Source organism: Nycticebus coucang, chromosome 15 (genome assembly GCF_027406575.1).
Source record: "Nycticebus coucang isolate mNycCou1 chromosome 15, mNycCou1.pri, whole genome shotgun sequence".
Taxonomy (NCBI): Eukaryota; Metazoa; Chordata; class Mammalia; order Primates; family Lorisidae; genus Nycticebus; species Nycticebus coucang.
In genome coordinates this window covers 73,826,478-73,848,188 of record NC_069794.1, presented here as the reverse complement: position 1 = coordinate 73,848,188, position 21,711 = coordinate 73,826,478, and the positions used below count along the sequence as shown (strand labels likewise).

The 21,711-nt window shown below is 38.6% G+C and overlaps 1 protein-coding gene across 4 annotated transcripts in view; it reads right to left on the bottom strand.

Moving 5' to 3' along the window:
* Positions 1-10,389: 10,389 nt before the first annotated feature.
* Positions 10,390-21,711, bottom strand: part of NUP58 (nucleoporin 58) — a 46,216-nt gene continuing 34,894 nt past the window's right edge. For 3 of the 4 annotated variants that reach the window (XM_053563495.1, XM_053563497.1, XM_053563498.1), the window contains one exon: positions 18,872-21,118. In XM_053563495.1, the coding sequence (XP_053419470.1) occupies positions 20,949-21,118 (170 nt within the window). In that variant the 3' untranslated portion in view covers positions 18,872-20,948. Of the gene's footprint in view, positions 10,738-18,871; positions 21,119-21,711 lie in introns of those variants that run through there. The other variant, XM_053563499.1, reaches the window with a different exon arrangement.

Below are 21,711 nucleotides of genomic sequence, written 5' to 3'. Positions count from 1 at the left end.
TCTAACAAGCATGGACATCCTATTCACCAGGACTCTAAGCAAGGGGATGTCTTTTATGTCCACAAAAAGGTATCCTTTTGGGATGCAGAGGATTTCTGACCCATTGTTAAGACCCACGGAAGCAACGGTAAGTAAGGAAGCAGTATAGTCTTGAAACCATGAGTTGGTTCCAGGGAGTTTCATAGTGCCATTGGTGAGGTTCCACATGGCAAGAGAATAGGAGGTCCCTGGGGGGAGGTTTTATTTTGACAGGTTATTTAAAGGTTTTTACTTTATATACAGAGATTTCATGGCTATTATTGGTTGGCCATCAGCCTATTAGGTAAGGAAGGGACAAGGGGTCAGAAAAATGTGCAAGATTTTTACAATGTCCTGAACAGGATGAAGAGTAAGTATCTCTATAAGGCAATACCCTGGTTTCATTTCTCCTACTTGAAGAGACAAGAATTGATTCAAAATGGGTTCAGTGAGTAAAAAGTAAGAAGCAACTAAGAAGAAGGGCGTCAAGTGGACCCAGTAAGTGAAATCAGGAAGCTTATGGGTATGCATTACATGTTAAGGGGTAGTGCTATGGAAGTTCTTAATGAGGCTTACAAGGGGTCATTATTCTTGGAAAAAGAGATGAAGAGCAAAAAGTGACAAATCCAACATTTAGTTAGGTTGTTAGCATTGTCTTCCCAGGGTAGGAAAGTAGAGAAAAGGGTAAATGTGAGAAGAGCATGGATCATTTCAAAGTTTTAGCCAAGTGACTAGCCCTGTTGTTTGGCAAAGCCCTGAAGGGTGAGAATAAAAACCCAAATATTTTAGCACTGCTGAGCATGGGTCTGTTAAGAGCCCCAGTCTGAAATCTTGGGAAGTAATAGTCTATCTGAGATATCGTCTTCTTTTTGTCCTGATGGTGGTATTTTGGCCAGTCTAAGTTTAGTATCAGTATTGAGCTGGAAAGTCCTTTTGGGAGGAGGATCAGGAGACTTTTTTAAAAGGAGAAATGCAAACCCAGGAGCCAAGTAGCCATCTTGGGTCACTTAAAATTTTTTTTATTATGGTTTTCCTTTTTCTGATGGCTTTATCTTATCCATGACATTTGATGTGTTCATTTATCTATTCCAACACTTGCAAAAATGTTTGGCAAATAATATTTCCTCTATAAATATTAATTGACTGATAGAATTAACATTGAAATGGTATATCCATAAGAATAAGTTGAGGGTGGAGACAAGATGGCTGACTGAAGCCAGCTTTCCACAGAGGCTCCCATCCAGAAGGAGAGTTAAAGGACAGAAATTTAGCAAGTAACTTGGTGGATTTGAGCTGTACCAAGAGAGAAGGTTGAAGAACGCACATCAACCCCACTGAGGCGAGCTGCGACCACAAGGATACAAACAAAAGGTACAAAATCCATCACCAAGCAGACGGGAGTCCCCTCCCCCATGAGAACAGCTCAGAGTGCCCCACCAAAGGTCCTCCCACTACACTCCACAGGAGAGACCTTCTAAAAACTGGACCTACCTCCCCTACTAGGGTGCCACAGCATTCTCCTGCCAGGCATAAAACTGTATATATTCTCTACCTGCAACTCGGAGCTCTCAGCACTCCCCTCCACTCTCACTCTGAGGTCTACAGGCCTGTTCCCCAGGAGTCCAGATTCTTGGGTGATTTCTCAAGGGGTGTGGACAGTGCCTAAACTGCAGCTGGTCAGCACTGACTCTGGGGCACAGGAACAAGGACAGGACAGTCAGCTGAGAGGGAACCACACCAGAGCAGCAGTTCCCTGGGGCACAGAGCAGCAGCCGTCTTGCAATAACAATACGGCTCACTCCCGGATATTCTGAAGCCACACCCCTGTCTCCCTGGGCAACCAGAGGAGGCCGGCAACCACCATGGACAGATCTGGGACCGAAACGCAGGACCCGTGAGTAAAGGATTTGCTTGAGGCGGTACCGACCTGGGTGAAGCACAGTGACTAGAAATGGACTAACAGACCCCGGAAGTTCCCAGGGCAGACCTGACCCAGAGGACTGCTTTACTGAGCCTAAGATGCACCTGGCCCTCAGGGGATCGTCAGCCTATAGACAAAGGAAGGCAGCAGGAGAGAACTGACAGGTAACCGAATACAAACCTGCAGGAGCAAAGACAGGGCCTGAGGCACAGGCTCTGGAAACTCAAAACAGCTTCTCTTCTGCAGGGGAATTTAGCAGGGACAGAAAAAATCCCACAAAGTTGTTCTGTCCTGTTCTGTCAGTAACATCAATTGGGGGGGGGGGGCTGGAACTGAGTGAACACGCCCCAGCCTTCATCAAGAGCCCAAGGTTGTCAGGCCTCACCTCCACCTGCTAGGTAGAGGCAGAGTGCAGCGGCCTGGCTGAACAGAAATAGATTTCCTTGTGATACAGGCAGGTGCAAACCACTGGAGTATCTGTTAACTGGGTCAGCCAACTTCAGGGCTATCAGTGACTGGGTGTGACAGAGGTGCAAGGTGGGGAAGGAGGCATCAACCTTCCCAGACTGATCTATTGGCTGGGTGGCTCCTCCTGACTCCACACAGCACTGGAGCAAGACATATCAGAGTAGTCACCAGACCCCTGTGATCCAGTTCCCAGAGACCTCTTAAACTCTCTCACCCGAGACAGGTGCAGACTGAGACAATTGATTTGAACCTTTTGAACTGAGACAATTGCCTGAGGATTATTCAGGTAGTGCCCTGGGTGTGTGGCTGTAGGAAGGTTTGATTTTTCTTTTCCAATTGTTGCCTGTGGTGGGCAGGGTGACTTAATTTCTGGTATTTCTCCACAGCTGAGACTTCAACCCAGAGTAACTGTTTCACTAGGGTCGAACAGAAACCAGCTGAAAAGAAGACAGAACCACTTAGCCCCACCACACCAAACAGGGCCCCAGTTTCTCAGGCATAGCACTGTATGGGTTCTTGAAAAAGCTCCAGGGGAAAAATCAAAGGGTGTAAAACAATCATGGGGCAGAATCAGCAGAAAAAGTCTGGTAACATGAATAACCAGAATAGAACAACCCTCCCCCCCCCCAAGGAAAGATATGGCAGATGTAACTAAAGATCCCATTCATAAACAACTGGCTGAGATGTCAGAAATCGAATTCAGAATTTGGATTGCAGACAAGATTAATAAAGTGGAGGAAAATTTGGAATTAGAAATTCAAGCAGCAATTCAAAAGTCGGAATTAGGAATTTGAGGAGAAATTCAAAAGTTGTCTCAAGAATTTAACAAATTTAAAGACAAAACCACCAAAGATTTAGACACACTGAAGCAAGAATTTGCAGCCCTCAAAGATCTGAAAAATACAGTAGAATCCCTCAGTAACAGAGTGGACCAAGCAGAAGAAAGGATTTCTGACATTGAAGACAAAGCCTTTGAACGCTCTCAAACTCTCAAAGAGGAAGAGAAATGGAGAGCAAAATGGATCATTCGCTCAGAGAACTCTGGCTTAATTCAAAGAAGGCTAATATCTGCCTCATTGGAATCCCTGAATCCGATGAAGTGGCCTCGCCAGGGATAGAGGCCCTTCTCCATGAAATTATGAAAGAGAATTTTTCAGACATGCCTAGAGATTCTGGAATTCAGATAGCAGACAGTTTTAGAACCCCAGCATGACTCAATCCAAATAAGACATCGCACAGGCATATCATAATTAACTTCACTAAAGTTAATAGGAAGGAGAAAATTCTCAAAGCAGCCAGACGTAAGAAAGCCATTGCCTACATAGGAAAGAATATTAGAATGACTGCAGATCTCTCTGCTGAAACTTTTCAAGCCAGAAGAGGGTGGTCATTGGCTTTTAATCTCCTAAAGCAAAATAATTTTCAACCCCAGATCCTGTAACTAGCTAAACTGAGTTTCATTTATGATGGAGAAATTAAATACTTTAATGACATTCATATGTTGAAGAAATTTGCCATAACCAAACCAGCTCTTCAGGATATTCTCAGACCTATCTTCCATAATGACCAACCCAATACTTTACCACAAAAGTAAACTCACTCAGAAACTTTTGATCAAACTCCAACTTCCACAGTGGCAAAAGGATTAAAAATGTCCACGGGACATTCAAAAAACTCGATAACCAAAATTTTACCAGACTTATCAATATTCTCCATTAATGTGAACAGCTTAAACTGACCTCTAAAGAGGCATAGGTTAGCTGACTGGATACAAAAACTCAGGCCAGATATTTGTTGCATACAAGAGTCACATCTTAACTTAAAAGATGAATACAGACTCAGGGTGAAAAGATGGTCATCCATATTTCATGCAAATGGTAATCAGAAAAAAGCAGGTGTTGCAATTCTATTTGCAGATACAATAGGCTTTAAACCAACAAAAGTAAGGAAGGATAAAAATGGTCACTTCATATTTGTTAAGGGTAAGACTCAATATGATGAGATATCAATTATTAATATCTATGCACCCAACCAGAATGCACCTCAATTTATAAGAGAAACTCTAACAGGCATGAGCAACTTGATTTCAGCCAGCTCCATAATAGTCGGAGATTTCAACACTCCCTTGGCAGTGCTGGATGGATCCTCCAATAAGAAGCTGAGTAAAGAAATTTTAGATTTAAATCTAACCATCCAGCATTTAGATTTAGCAGACATCTACAGAACATTTCATCCTTACAAAACTGAATACACATTCTTCTCATCAGCCCACGGAACTTACTCCAAAATCGATCACATCTTAGGTCACAAGTCTAACCTCAGTAATTTAAAGGAATAGAAATTATTCCTTGCCTCTTCTCAGACCACCATGGAATAAAAATTGAGCTCAGTAATAACAGGAATCTGCATATTCACACAAAAACATGGAAGTTAAATAACCTTATATTGAATGATAGCTGGGTCAGAGATGAGATTAAGAAGGAAATTGCAAAATTTTTGGAACAAAACGACAATGAAGACACGAATTATCAGAACCTCTGGGATACTGCAAAGGCAGTCCTAAGAGGGAAATTTATAGCACCGCAAGCCTTCCTCAAGAGAATGGAAAAAGAGGAAGTTAACAACTTAATGGGACATCTCAAGCAACTGGAAAAGGAACAACATTCCAACCCCAAACCCAGTAGAAGAAAAGAAATAAACAAAATTAGAGCAGAAATAAATGAAATTGAAAACAAAAGAATTATACAACAGATAAATAAATCAAATAGATCTTTGGTTTTTTGAAAAGATCAATAAAATAGATAAACCTTTGGCTAACCTAACCAGGAAAAAAAGAGTAAAATCTCTAATCTCATCAATCAGAAATGACAAAGACGAAATAACAACAGACTCCTCAGAAATTCAAAACATCCTTAATGAATATTACAAGAAACTTTATTCTCAGAAATATGAAAATCTGAAGGAAATTGACCAATACTTGGAAGCACGTCACCTCCCAAGACTTAGCCAGAATCCAGTGGAAATGTTGAACAGGCCCATATCAAGTTCTGAAATAGCATCAACCATACAAAACCTCCCTAAAATAAAAAGCGTAGGACCAGATGGTTTCATGTCAGAATTCTACCAAACCTCTAAAGAGGAATCAGTACCTATATTACTCAACCTGTTCCAAAAGGTAGAAAAAGAAGGAAGACTACCCAACATGTTCTATGAAGCAAACATCACCTTGATCCCCAAACCAGGAAAAGACCCAACAAGAAAAGAAAATTATAGACCAATATCACTAATAAATATAGATGCAAAAATATTCAACAAGATCCTAACAAACAGAATCCAGCAACACATCAAACAAATCATGACCAAGTCGGTTTTATCCCTGGGTTCCAAGGCTGGTTCAATATTCGTAAATCTGTAAGTATAATTCAGCACATAAACAAATTAAAAAACAAAGACCATATGATTCTCTCAATCGATGCAGAAAAAGCTTTTGATAATATCCAGCATCCCTTCATGATCAGAACACTTAAGAAAATTGGTATAGAAGGGACATTTCTTAAACTGATAGAGGCCATCTACAGCAAACCTACAGCCAATATCATATTGAATGGAGTTAAATTAAAATCATTTCCACTCAGATCAGGAACCAGACAAGGCTGCTCATTGTCTCCATTGCTCTTTATCTTTGTAATGGAAGTCTTAGCTGCCGCAATTAGGGAAGAAAAGGAGATCAAGTTATCCATCTAGGGTCAGAAGAGATCAAACTTTCGCTCTTCGCAGATGATATGATTGTATATCTGGAAAAACCAGGGATTCTACTACAAAACTCTTAGACATGATCAAGGACTACAGCAGCATCTCAGGTTACAAAATCAACACTCATAAATCAGTAGCCTTTATATGTAACAACAACAGCCAAGTTGAAAAAACAGTTAAGGACTCTATCCCATTCACAGTAGTGCCAAAGAAAATGAAATATTTGGGAGTTTATCTAACAAAGTACCTGAAAGATCTCTATAAAGAGAACTATGAAACTCAAAGAAAAGAAATAGCTGAAAATGTTAACAAATGGAAAAACATACCATGCTCATGGCTGGGAAGAATCAACATTGTTAAAATGTCCATACTACCCAAAGCAATATATAATTTTAACTCAATCTCTATTAAAGTTCCACTGTCATACTTTAAAGATCTTGAAAAAACAATACTTCGTTTTATATGGAATCAGATAAAACCTCGAATAGCCAAGACATTACTCAGAAATAAAAACAAAGCAGGAGGAATCACGCTACCAGACCTCAGACTATTCTATAAATTGATAGTGATCAAAAAATAGCATGGTACTGGCACAAAAACAGAGAAGTAGATGTCTGGAACAGAATAGAGAACCAAGAGATGAATTCAGCTACTTACCGTTATTTAATTTTTGACAAGCCAATTAAAAACATTCAGTGGGGAAAAGATTCCCTATTTAACAAATGGTGATGGGTGAACTGGGTGGCAACCTGCAGAAGACTGAAACTGGACCCACACCTTTCACCATTAACTAAGATAGACTCTCACTGGATTAAAGATTTAAACTTAAGACACGAAAGTATAAAAATACTAGAAGAGAGTGCAGGGAAAACTCTTGAAGAAATCGGTCTGGGCGAGTATTTTATGAGAAGGACCCCCTGGGCAATCAAAGTAGCTTCAAAAATACACTACTGGGACCTGATCAAACTAAAACGCTTCTGCACAGCCAAGAACATAGTAAGTAAAGCATGCAAACAGCCCTCAGAATGGGAGAAGATATTTGCAGGTTGTGTCTCCGACAAAGGTTTAATAACCAAATCCATAGAGAACTCAAACGTATAAGCAAGAAAAGAAATAGTGATCCCATTGTAGGCTGGGCAAGGGACTTGCAGAGAAACTTCTCTGAAGAAGACAGGCACGCAGCCTACAGACATATGAAAAAATGCTCATTATCTTTAATCATCAGAGAAATGCAAATCAAAACTACTTTGAGATATCATCTAACTCCAGTAAGATTAGCCTATATCACAAAATCCCAAGACCAGAGATGTTGGTGTGGATGTGGAGAAAAGGGAACACTTCTACACTGCTGGTGGGAATGCAAATTAATACATTCCTTTTGGAAAGATGTTTGGAGAACACTTAGAGATCTAAAAATAGATCTGCCATTCAATCCTATAATTCCTCTACTAGGCATGTACCCAGAAGACCAAAAATCACATCATAACAAAGATATTTGTACCAGAATGTTTATTGCAGCCCTTAAATTGCTAAGTCATGGAAAAAGCCCAAGTGCTCATCGATCCACAAATGGATTAACTGTGGTATATGTACACCATGGAATATTATGCAGCCTTACAGAAAGATGGAGACTTTACCTCTTTCATGTTTACATGGATGGAGCTGGAACATATTCTTCTTAGTAAAGTATCTCAAGAATGGAAGAAAAAGTATCCAATGTACTCAGCCCTACTATGAACCTAATTTATGGCTTTCACATGAAAGCTATAGCCCAGTTACAACCTAAGAATAGGGGGAAGGAGGAAAGGGAGGGGATGGAGGGGGAGGTGGGCAGAGGGAGGGAGATTGGTGGGATTACACCTGCAGTGCATCTTACAAGGGTATATGTGAAACTTAGTGAATGTGGAATGTAAATGTCTTAGCACAATAACTAAGAAAATGCCAGGAAGGCTATGTTAACCAGTGTGATGAAAATGTGTCAAACCGTCTATGAAACCAGGGTATGGTGCCCCATGATCACATTAATGTACACAGCTATGATTTAATAAAAAAATATATATCTAAAAAAAGAAAGGACATATTACACATTTAAATAATAATGTATTATACAAAATTAAAGAGCAGAATCATGGGTATTTTTAATAAGGTATTACTATGTATCATTTATTATTTTCATGTAAAATAAACATGAGGAGGAAAGAAAAAAGAATGAATAAGTTGTATAATATGCAAATAAGCATAAGAAAAGATGTTCAACAGTAATCATTAGAGAAATGCAAATCATAACTTTACTGAGATACTTTATGTTCAGTAGGATGACTATAAATTAAAAAGACAGTAACACTGTTAAGTAGTTAGTGACAGTTCTCCTGGGAAGGAGGACAAGGTGGGAGTCCCACCTTGGTGCTGTCCTAAGAGGTTGCTCACATATGGGGAGGAGGAACCACCGACCAATGCACCAATCAGAATGTAGCATACCAACTGCGAAAGGATGGAGACTCTTTAGCCTAGCCAAAGTAAAATAGAGTCTTAAAGGTGACCTAAAACAACCTTAAGACTAATTATCTTGTCATTAGCTTAAATCCACTTTGCAGTCTACACCCCTCAGTTGGCTCTCAGAGAGGCTCATGGGAGGTCCACAGGCACAGTAAGACTCGGTTCCAAGGCAACCTTTGAACCATGAGGCAGGCCTGACTTAGGCATACTGTATAAAAGAGAACCACCACCAGCCCTGACCTTTGTCTCTTTGCCCACCTCCTGTGGCAGTGGGGTCTGTTTGCTGTCAAACAGACAGCACATTATAAACACATTATAAACTTTCTCACATTATAAACTTTCTTATGTAAACCTATCTTTCCCTTCCTCAGTAAACTTTGTTTCATGCTTATCTTACTTTGGGCTGTCTGGTTATTTGTTAATCAAGAACTGAGAACCCAGGCACCTGCCTGAAACCCTGACATATTAGGATACAGGAGTTTGTAACCCTCTTGCATTGCTAGTAAGAATGTAAAATTGGGCTTGGTACCCGTAGAACAGTGCTTATGGCACCAGCCACATATACCAAGGCTGGCAGGTTCAAACCTGGCCCGGGCTAGCTAAAACAACAATGACAACTGCAACAAAAAATAGCTGGGCATTGTGGTGGGCAACTGTAGTCCCAGCTACTTGGGAGGCTAAGGCGAGAAAATCACTTAAGCCCAAGAGTTTGAGGTGGCTGTGAGCTATGATGCCACAGCAATCTACGGAGGGCGACACAGTGAGACTTTATCTCAAAAAAAAAAAAAAAAAGTAAAATTCTGCAACCACTTAGGAAAAATTTGACAGTTCCTTAAAATGTTAAATACAGAGTTACCATATGACTCAGTTCTACTTCTAGATATACATTTCAAGATACTAAAATCGTATGTCCACACAAAACCTGTACATGTTCATAGCAGCATCACTCTTAATAGCCAAAAAGTAGAAACAATGCACGTTCATCAGCTGATGAATGGATAAATGTGTTATATCCACACAATCAAACATTATTCAACAATAGAAAGGAATGAATCCCTGATATATGTGTATACTACAAATGGATGGCCTTTGAAAACAGTATGCTAGGTGAAAAAAGCCAAGCATGTTTCTATGAAATATCCAGAATGGACAAATACATAGAAGCAGAGAGATTAATGGTTCCCTGGGAGGTGGGGTAGTGGTGCCAGGGAGCAGGAAGTGACTGTTAACATGTATGAGGCTTCTTGTTTGGGGTGACAAAAATGTTCTAAATCTGGATTATAATATTGTACAACTGTGTGAATACTCTATAAGCTATTTAATTTTATATTTCAGATGAATGAATTATATAGTATGTGAATTATCTCAATAAAGCTGTTTTTAAAAAATAGTGAGTTGTGGGCGGCACCTGTGGCTCAGTGAGTAGGGCGCCGGCCCCATATGCCGAGGGTGGCGGGTTCAAACCCAGCCCCGGCCAAACTGCAACAGAAAAAAATAGCCGGGTGCTGTGGCGGGCACCTGTAGTCCCAGCTACTCGGGAGGCTGAGGCAAGAGAATCGCTTAAGCCCAGGAGCTGGAGGTTGCTGTGAGCTGTGTGATGCCACGGCACTCTACCAAGGGCCATAAAGTGAGACTCTGTCTCTACAAAAAAAAAAAAAAAAAAAATAGTGAGTTGTAAAATTAGAATTAACAAATATTTAATTCACTATATTGGTCAATTTTATTTTGTATCAATTTTTCCTATACCATCTGTGATTTTCCACACTCCCTTATGTAGATTGAATTAGGGGCCAACTTCCCAATTCCTTTAAACACTTCCAGGATCTGGTATATGAACCAGTAGGCTGTCCTTAAACATCAAGGCCAAGTTTTCTTAATTCTAAACATTTTGACTTACTACACACTAAGCCTTACAGAATTCTTCATAAGTAATAAGATTTACAAAATGAGAATCAAAAGTTCTTGGAAAAGTAGGTTTTTGTTGATTTCAATGACTGCTCAGAAACGGATTTTTCTTCCTACTTCATTGGTTTCTGTAACACTGGGTTTTCGAAATCCAGTTAAAACCTGTGATTTATTGCCTGAGGAAAAGAGAAAAATAGTTTAGATTGTATTAGGACAACAGTTAATATTTATTGCAGGCTTAGTTTACACCAGGCACATATTTAAACACTTTACACATGCTAATTAATTTTAATCTTTACAATCAACCTAGCAGATAGATTATCTCCATTTTACTAAAGAGGCACAAAGATGTTGAATAACTTGCCTAAGGTCACACAGCTACCAAGTGGTGAAGCTGAGATTCTAACCTTAGCAGCCCACTTTCAAGGCCTATATGGAGAAAGATCAGCCAGAGGCTCATGGAATCCTTTTCCCATGGCATCAATCATTCAATTAATAAATTCATGAAATCCAATTACAGTCAGCATTGAGGATACAAAAACAAACCAAAACTTAAAGAAGGACTCTTGTCCTGTAATCACAGTTTAATATGGAAGACAAATACACCAATAGTAAAATCTATAACTAGGTAAGCCTGTACCATAATGCCCATAGTCCAGAGTGAAGAGGTACAGACTAACTTTGCTGAGGGAGTGAAAGGATGAGGGAAGATGGCATTGAAAGGCTAACACTTATTCCAGACAAAAGAAATAGCTGTGGAATAAAAGAGCATGATGTTCTGGAATGGCCTTGGTGTGCAAAAGTGTTGAAAGAGTTGGTAAAAGAATTATTATTATTTGGAAAAGAATTAGAGGCCAGACTGCAAGACACCTTGTAAGTTATGCTAAGGAATTTGGAATAAAGAGCACCAATGAGGATGGGCTTGACATGATCCTATCTGCATTATGAGAGATAACTATTTAAGAACTTTGAAGATGAACAAAGATAGAGATAAGGAAAGCAGGAATACCAGGTAGGAGGCTGTGTGAAATGTTGCAGGAAGATGAGGCCCAATGGAAAGAAAGAACACCCGAGCACCAAGTTTAAAAGAAGACGGGTTTTATTCCAGCCAGCGGAGTGACGGCAGAGTAGAGTCCAAAATGGCCTTGCTCTCCAATTGGCTTGGTCTTCTACTTTTTCTCTCTAGTCAAAAATTCCGGCGGCCCAAGGGTACCTTTCTCACCGGTCAGTTTGAATCAAGCTGGAAAAGCAGGCTCAAGCTTTTACAGAAGTGGAAGCAAGCATTAGTTTCCAAGTCCCAGGAAGTTAAATTACTATAATCCCTAAGAGTTGAGTCACCACAGGGAGGACCTTGCCAATGTGTCCTTGGGCCCTCCTTGAGAAGACCTCTGTTCTCTGAGACCTCACGTTTTCTGGGTATTCTCTCTCATAACAATTGACATAAAAGAAAAAAAGAAGCAAATTAAGTATTTGACATTTATTTCTCTTGTAGGTGTATAAGCCATCTTTGATCCTAGGACCATGGTTAGCTCCATCTAATGCGGCACTATCCAACAGAAATACAACGTGAGCCATACATATACTTTGAATTTTATACTAACCCCATTCAAACAAGTAAAAGAAACATGTAAAACTAATTTAAAAAATATTTTCTTTAACTCAGTATTTCAACACATCAATATAAAAATATTAACAAAATGTTTCATTGCTAAGTTGAAATCCAGTGTGAATTTTATAACTAAACAATTTTCACTTTGGATGCTAAATTTCCTTGAAACTAATTACTCAATTTGCATTTTGATTTCATACAATCTACAACTGAAAGGGTAGACTCATATACCTAAGTTGTTCCAAACACACGTAAATGTTGCCCAGTATCTAGTTAGTTTTTAAATTTAAATGATTGCCTTTAAAAGTTCAGTATGTCAATCACACTTGCCATATTTCAAATTCTCAGTAGCCACACATGGATAGTGCCTACCTTTTTTGTTTGGAGACAAGAATCTGACTTTGTTGCATGCAGCAGAATGCTGTGGCATCATAGCTCACAGCAACCTCAAACTCTTGGGCTCAAGTGATTCTCTTGCCTCAGGCTCACAAAGTAGCTGGGACTACAGGCACCTGCCACAACGCCCAGCTGTTTTTAGAGATGAGGTCTCGCTCTGGCTCAGGCTGGTCTTAAACCTTAGAGGTCAGGCAATCCACCTACCTCAGCCTCCCAAGTGCTGGGATTGGAGGTGTGAGCCACTGCGCCTGACCTGTGGCTACCATTTTTATGCAAATAGCACTGCCTCTAAACCATGCCAGAATGACTTGCCAAATGCTGCTGGTTGGTTTGTTACCATCAGATGGCACAGGATTTATAAAGTAGAGTATCCCTAATTCTAAACCAACTGGAAATAAAACACAGCATATAGGAGCAGAAGAAATTCTTGAGACCAGAAAAATAAGCATATTATGGCTTATTCCAAGCTCAACAATTATTGGCTTTGGCTAATTTATATAAAAGAAAATCATCATTCTTTAAATCAATTCCTGTTTAGCTAATAGGGAAGATGTAAATAATGATTTGAAAAAAACTTTATTAATGCACCTATAAAAACACAAAACAAGTCCCATTGTCAACTTTAAGTCATACATGAGGCCTTCTGTTTAAAGCTGTATCTGTAGTAGACTCTTAAAAGAGTTCCACTATAAAACACCTGAAAATGATAAGTACAATTTTCAAAACACAGAGTTGAGTTAATAAGAAAGTAAGGTGAGATCTTGGAAGCCAAAATGAAGTAAGTGTGAAGAAGGTGGGGCACTAGCATTGGTGGCTGTCAATAATCATAGCCTTGAATGGGACTGCCCCTGCTCAGGAGATGAGCCAAGGCCCAGCAAATTGTCCCTCAGGTAAATGCTCCCATTTCTTTACCAGTAGGAGTTTAGCTGAGTCTGAGTGCTGGACACCTACCAAAAGACATTCCCAGCCCTACCTCTAGCTACCAGAGTTAGGTTTTGGCCAATGCGATGTGAACAGAAGTGAAAAATGTAACTTCCAGAGCATACTCTTAAAAGGAGAGGGTTCTTCTCTTCCCTCTGTCCTTGTTCCCAGGAGCTAGAATGCAAACATAGGTTGAGAATCCCTAATTCAAAATGCTCCAAAGTCCAAAACTTGAGCACTGAAATGCAATCACAAGTGGAAAATTCCACATCTGACCTCATGGGATAGGTCTCAGTCAATACATAGTTTCATGCGCAAAAATGATTTAAAATATTGTATAGAATTACCTTCGGGCTATGTGTGTAAGGTATATAAACAAATGAATTTCACATTGAGATTTGGGTCCCATCCCCAGGATCTGTCATTAAGTATATGCAAATATTCCCAAATTCCCCAAAGTTCAAACTCTGAAACATGCTACAGATAACATTCAACCTATATACATCACCAGGATGAAAGGAAACTTAACAGGAACCTTCTCCAGAAAGTGAAGTATTATTTTCTTTTTATTTTAAAACTCTTTTTCAAATTTAGGGTTAAAGATATTATTCTTTAAAATTGTAAATACAATTTCTGGTATTTTACTCTCGGAAAAAAATAAAATTGTAAATACTTCACAAAACATAAATATATTCATATTCATTGCTCAATGCTGTTTTTTTGATTCCCCTAAGCCAGTGGTTCTCAACCTTCCTAATGCCTCCTAATGCCACGACCCTTTAATACAGTTCTTCATGTTGTGGTGACTCCCAACCATAAAACAATTTTCATTGCTACTTCATAACTATAATTTTGCTACTGTCATGAATCATAATGTAAATATCTGATATGTAGGATGTATTTTCATTGTCGCAAAGGGGTCACCACTCACAGGTTGAGAACCGTTGCCCTAAGTTGTTTTTCTCATGCACTCACAAATTTTCCTTTTATCTTGAGTATATCACGTAATGAGAAAACCCATTTTATATTGTAATTGCATATACTAAGAGTTAAAAGCCTGGAATCCGATTTCTGGTTCATCCACCTAGGAGTTGAGTAACTATTAAAAGATATTTAACTTCTCTGCACCAGTTTTCTAATCTGTAAAAAAGGAATAATAGTTCCCAGTTCATAGGATTGAGGTTTAAAGGAGTTAATACAAGGAAAGCTCATAAGAGTAGTCAGCCCTACTATGAAGCTAATTTAAAGCTTTCATATGAAGGCTATAACCCAACTATAGCTCAAGAATATGGGGACAGGGCCAAGGGAGGGGAAGGGAGTGGGGAGGTTAAGGTGGAGGGAGGGTAATGGCTGGGGCCACACCTACAGTGCATCTTAGAATGGGTACAGGCGAAACCTACTAAATGCAGAATACAAATGTCTACATACAATAAGAAAATGCCATGAAGGCTACGTTGAACAGTTTTATGAGAATATTTCAGATTGTATATGAAACCAGCACATCCTTTGATTGCACAAATGTACACAGCTATGATTTAACAATAAAAAAAAAGAGTAGGTCTTTGTGTCTACTTAGAACTAAGCATTAGCTAATGTTATTGAACACAGACTATATCCTACCTATATTTGTATCCTCCCAAGTTGCCAGCAGCAGCTCACACACAACAAATGATTAAGGAACATTTACCAAATTAAATTGATTTGCTACCAGGGAACTAAAAGAGGGGTGGGGAATGATAAGAATGGAATTCTATGCAAGTTAAATTTATAGCACACTCTTGAGCACAGCAAACTTTGTGAGCCTGGTAGGTTTTTTATTTTTATTGACAAACAGAACAAATAGAAGAGAAAAAAAATGCATTAGATCCAATGAATAGAAAAAGGCAAAAAACATTCTGGGCCACAACCAACTTCTTCAGCAATCCCCACTTTTTCCTGTCTGCTGCTCTTCTTTGTTCTGGCTCATTTCCTTGGCTCTCTTAGGGTTTTCAAAGGACCAGTTGAAGTTTCTCTGTCCCAGCAAGAGAAAGATCTAGTTTCACCTGATCTGAGCATACAGTGCTCTTTTAAGTTAGAGGAGAAATTCAAAACTTCCTGGAAAGCCTTTCTCGTTAAGCTTCTCTTTGACAGTTCCTAAGACTGAAACGGTTAAAACTGCTCCATCACCTTTTCTAAGGTGGGCAGGCCCTCCCACCCCCACTTGGTAGGAATACTGGCTTTTCTCCATAAACCTCTTTATAGGGAAAAGGTAGGAAAAGGTGAAAATAGGCCGCGCAAGTGCAAACCTTGCTTCTTCATAATCACCTTTAAATCCTAGACGTTCTTCTACTTCTTTTTAAATACCAGAGCCCTTGGTACTTACCTTACCTGGCTCTGATCTATAGTCTATTACATACTTGCAATTACCTTCACATAAATTGTTTGACATAGTATCTTCAGTTCCTTTGTAGGGCACTTTTATTTTCAGTGTGCTATTCCTGTATCACAAACAGGCAGTTATGACATCATGCTTTGAATTAACCAGATCTGAGTCCAAACCCCAGCAGGATGACTTAGCCAGGGTCATGTCATCTAAGATGCCTGTGTTGCTGTGTGCAGGGCAGCTGGGCGTATTCACAGTAAGAAGCTAAGGCATGTGATGCAGAAAAGGGAATGCCAAAGCCCAATACCTTCTAACAGACCACTCAAACCCAACTATTTCACAAAACAAATATCACATTACAATACTTCTGAAGACACTGTTCAAATCCCCCCCTTACAAAAAATACTATTTGAGATTTGTAGGACATTAACTTGGGCTTACTGTATTATCTAAAAGGACAGTTAATTTGCATTTATAATAATGCAAATGACCTTATACCTACTACAGGGTAAGAATCTGTACTCAGAAATAAAATCAAGATGCTGTTAAGAAAAAAAGCAAACAAGAATCTAATAAATATCTTGCTAAAGGAATAAAAGACTTAACAAATGCATATACCATGCCATACACATTAAGATGTCTAGTCTCCCCAGAACATAGCATTAATATATTTCATTGGTGTAAATCCACTAAAATCCAAACAGGTTTTTTAAAACTTAATAAAATTTGTAATAAAGTTCATCTTAAAGAATAGAATAACCAGCCAGGCTCAGTGGTTCATGCCTGTAATCCTAACACTCTGGGAGGCTGAGGTAGGATTGCTTGAGTTTAGGAGTTCCAGACTAGCTTAAGCAATAGTAAGATCCTGTCTCCACTTAAAAAAAAAGAAGAGTGGGCGCAGTGGCTCATGCCTGTAATCCTTGCACTTTTGGAGGCCAAGATGGGTGTAGAGCCTAAGCTAGAGCAAGACCCTGTCTTTACCAAACACAACAACTAGCTGGGCACTGTGGTGGGCACCTGTAGTCCCAGCTACTTGGGAGGCTGAGGCAGGCGGATCACTTGGGCCCAAAAGTTTGAGGTTGCTGTGATCTGTGACGCCATGGCACTCTAGTCTGGGAAACAGAGTAAGACTGTCTCAAAACAAAACAGCTAGAATAACCACACAAAAACAAATAAAAAAAAGTAGATATGGCAGCTTTCCTATCAGGTCCAAAATAAAGCATCTTTCTACAATGATTAATTCAGTGAAGTATTGGTGCAAGAACAGTTAATGATGTAAAGTATCACGGGTAATGATATCCAAGTGTGTAGAGGATGCCACGAGCCAGGTGTCCTCTGAGAAGATGATTTGCAGCTGGGAGGCGGACCCTTGGGCAATTCATCTGCAGGTGCTCCTTGAGAGAAAGAGCCCAGCCCATAGCGATCCTTAGGCACATTGTCATTGTCTAATACTCCCCTCACCTGTCTTGTACTGTCTCAATAAAAGGCTACTGCGGAGGCTGCTCGGGGCTACCCTGCAATCAAGATTAGCCCGCCTCCTGCAAGCTTGTACTTCTAATCCGCCTCACGCCTGTTTCCTTCCTGCAGTGATCGAGACCAGGGCCATAGTGGCTGCGACACAAGTGCTTTAAGTTAGAATGTATTATTAAATGTAAGCTAAGTGACTTGCCCATAATCACACAGGGTCAAGGTAGGGTTCTGAACCCAATTGATTTTATAGACATACCTCATAGGAAAAATATTAATATACATTCTCTATAGAGCTCCTACAAATGAAGGACCCCCCCCCAAATAGCCTGATACAAAGATGGACAAAGGATACATCATGCAATTACATTAGAGTGCAAGTACGTAATATGGTAAGCTTGACCTCACGAAGATTTACTATTAGGAATGGTAACAACGAGGAAGGTTTCCAGAGAATGCCAGGAAATGGGTACTCAGACACTGGTAGAAATGTGTATTTGTATAGCATTTTGAGAAGGCAACCTTATATTAAAACACACAAATTTTATGACTTCTCAGCAATTCCTCTTGCAGAATCAACCCCAAAGAAACATTAAACATAAGCACAAAAATATACAAGGATACTGCTACTTTTCCTGTCAAAATGAAATAGTGAAAAGAATCTAAATGCCCATCAACAGGGAATAGTTGAACAGATCATAATACATCCATTCTAAGGATAGTATGTAAAAAGTAAGTCTATATGGACTGACAGAAAGATGGTGATGAAATACCAATAAGGGGAAAAACATCAAGTCACAGAACACAGATGTTTTAACCTAATTTGTTAAAAAGGAAAAGAGATCTAGGAGAGAATAAGATGTTACAGAATGAGAGAATATGTAAAAGAAAAAGAGACAGGAGAAAACATGCATTTATACACATATATTGAAAAAGGCATTTTTTAAAAGGTTCTGCAAATACACACACCAAACCATTAGAGGTGATGCTGGGATTAAGACCTAAGAGTTGAAAGGAACTTTTGCTTTTTACTATTCTTCTATATAACAAAAATGTTTAATGCTTTGTAATTTTGAGATGATAAATGCAAGTGACATAAAACCAGATATGTTGGCTCTTGCCTGTAATCACAGCTACTCAGGAGGAAGAGGTGGGAAGTTCACTTGAGATGTTCGAGATCAGCCTGGGCAACAAAGTGAGACCCTCATCTCTAAAAAACTGAACAAACAGAACTATCTGGGCACAGTGGTATGTGCCTAAAGTCCAACTACTTGGAAGGCTGAGGTAGGAGACAGATCGTTTGAGCCCAGGAGTTCAAGGCTGCAGTGGCGATGATTGTACCACTTAATCCAGTCCAGGCAGCAGAGTGAGACCCCATCTCCTCAAAAAAGAAAAAGTGACAACGAGTTTACTATTTGTGTTCAGTCTTTTGTTTCAAAAAAAGAACAACATGTATAAATCAGTGAAAACACTAAAAACCAACCAAAGAAAATAAAAGAGCAATAAGAAAATTATGTATAAAGAACTACTGACAACTATAAAGATTCAAAGCAAATGACATAATAAATTTTATTGTTTCCATAATAATAGGCTCCGGACAAAGTGAAGACAATGGAGACAATGACAACACATTTAAACTCCTATCACAAAATTAATCCGTTACAAATTTCCAGTGGTTCAACATATTAAAATGTAAAATATATAAAGAAAAAAAACAAGAAATATAAATATTCAGATTTTTGCAGCACAATGCAATGTCCTTTTAAAAAAAGTTTGTTGTAATTACATATGTAATTCTGACATTAATTCAAAATACAGAATTATACCTTTTTCCTAACTTCCCCCACCATCTGGATCTGAAGTATTAGAGAAATATGCAAAAGTAAAGACAAGTTTAGTGCTCAGAGACAAATAATTTTCCTATTTTTGCATCAAGGCGCAAAAACTTCAAAGAAACCAATCATTGCTATATGCAGATAAATAAAACAGATGTGGTAACACTTTTATAATTAAACCCAACTAACATTACACTAAAAACATATGGGTGTGTGTATGTATGTAATATCTATTTTAGAAAAAAGATATCCTGGTGAAAATGATTCTGAAAATCTTCACTAATGCACATTATGTACAAAACCTTTTATATAAAAAATTAAACTATGTTTAAGGAAAGTCCATGTTCACATCCTATCTGAAAACTGTACTTGAAAGATAAATAGTTCTACCTAATGGTTTCTCTCTGAAGTCATACATAGCTAAGGCAGTTCTCTTTCCAAGGGTTTTCCTTTTGATCCACTCAATGTCACTAATACTAATATAGACAAATATACAGATGCGACCGGACATGCCTATGCATTATTACCTGGAGCTCTGTTCACTGATATAACATGGGAGAGTTTATAGTTGCTACAAAGGATATTTTTTCTTTCTTAAAATATATTGTTTCTCTATTCCAAATTAAGCACTTACTTAAGACGTTAAGAGGCTGAGAAGCCACTCCATTTGGTGTCAATATCTAATAGCCCTATAAGAAAGAACGCTGTATTGGAATAGCTAGAAAAGTTCTCACTCAAGCAATAGTACATCCTTGACCTGCATAGAACCAATTTGGCTTAATAGCTCTTTGCCCCCAGAACACCAGTCTGCCAGTCTGGAGTGCAAAAATGCTCCTGAAGGTCCATTTCAGATAAAAAAAAAAAAAAAAAAAAAAACTTTCATAGAAGCAAATGAGGATATTATAGAGGATAATAAGTCATTAAAATCTGTTTGATTAGTCCTTTTTTTTTGCATTTTTGGCCGGGGCTGGGTTTGAACCCACCACCTCTGGTATATGGGGCTGGTGCCGCCCCTGTTTGATTAGTCTTAAAGCATTCCTTATTTCAAGTAACTGTGAATGGTTATGGTAGAAACAAAAATGAAAAAGAATGTGGGCAATGAAATTTAGTTGGTCAAATATTTAAGCCAGTAACCATTTCAGTAAGTCTTTAAAGCAAACAACTTCAATAACCTGGTACTCATCATTCTACAAGCATTGAGGATATGAAGCTTAAAAGGTGAAAAATTGAATACCCTTAGAAAAGGGGAAAGTCTGAGGCAAAAGTTGTAGGTCCGTAAATATATTTTTTTATATGTACACACAAGTGTGTGTATTATTCTGTATATATTTACACACATATTCACAAGATGCCCTGCAGTGTAATTCAAAAGGCCTTTATCAAGGAACAAAATGATTCTAGTATAGGCCCTAGAGTTCACAACCATCTGTATAAGAAACACATGTGTATATATTCACATAATGTAAAACTTACCACAAAAACATTGATGTTAACACTAGGTCTGATAGTAGGTTTTAGGCTAATGGTTTCTTACCATTATCAATCAGTGATGTAATCAGAACATTTCTTATGAGACCAATTTAACAAGAACAACAAAAACACAACTAAGTTTTAAATTCACAAGAAAAAAGATGTTTAGTATGGCAAAAATGAACAAAGTTCAAATTCCAGAGTAGGGAAAAATATCAAAACTTTAGAAATCTCCCGGGATGCAATTAATTACTGCATCATTAGAAAAATAGATTCATAGAATGAACGTGCTGCTATGGATTCTCTCAACACATCACCCCATATGTTTTATCTTTTTCCTCTTTTGTTTCCAGCTGGAGGTTTCTTCAACTGAAGGAGTTGTCCTCCTGTTCCAAAACCTGCAGAGGCAGGATTGGACACCCCAAATGTCAAACCAGCTGATGCCGTGATGCCAGGATTGCTGAAGTTAAACCCAGATGTACTTGAGCTGCCAAAGCCTTATGTTTAGGGAAGAAAATATTTAAATCAGAAGTTAAATCACAAAAACAAATATTAAAAAAATGGGGGAAAGTGGTAAATTTCTATCTGAAAGAATACATAATTTATAAGAATAGCAAATAGCTTGAGGCCTTACATTTCTAACATGAAATGTTATAGGAAGGTAATTTATTTAACAACTACAGGGCACCATGAAAGACATGATTAGAGATGCAGGCCAAAAGAGAAATCTTAGCACAAATAAGTGAAATCTATAGAAAACTTCAAGTTGCCAGAAATTTTTCTGTTAATTAAGTATGTCAAGGTGCCTTCCTCCCTCAGCCCCACCAAAAACATTTTATCAACATGTGGAAGAGACTTTCACAACATCTGGACCTCTCTCTTACAATCTCAAGTCCTTCAAGAAAGCCTCAACCTACAACATCCAGGGCAATGATTGCACCAAAGAACAATACTTACTGCTTTGATTTTGTAAGAGCCCTTGCAAAACTGAGATCACGTACTACTACTGCCTAGTTAACTAATACAATATTTAGATTATAATCCTGAAACCACTGAATTCTACTGTCTTACTCTGCTAGAAGTGCTGATT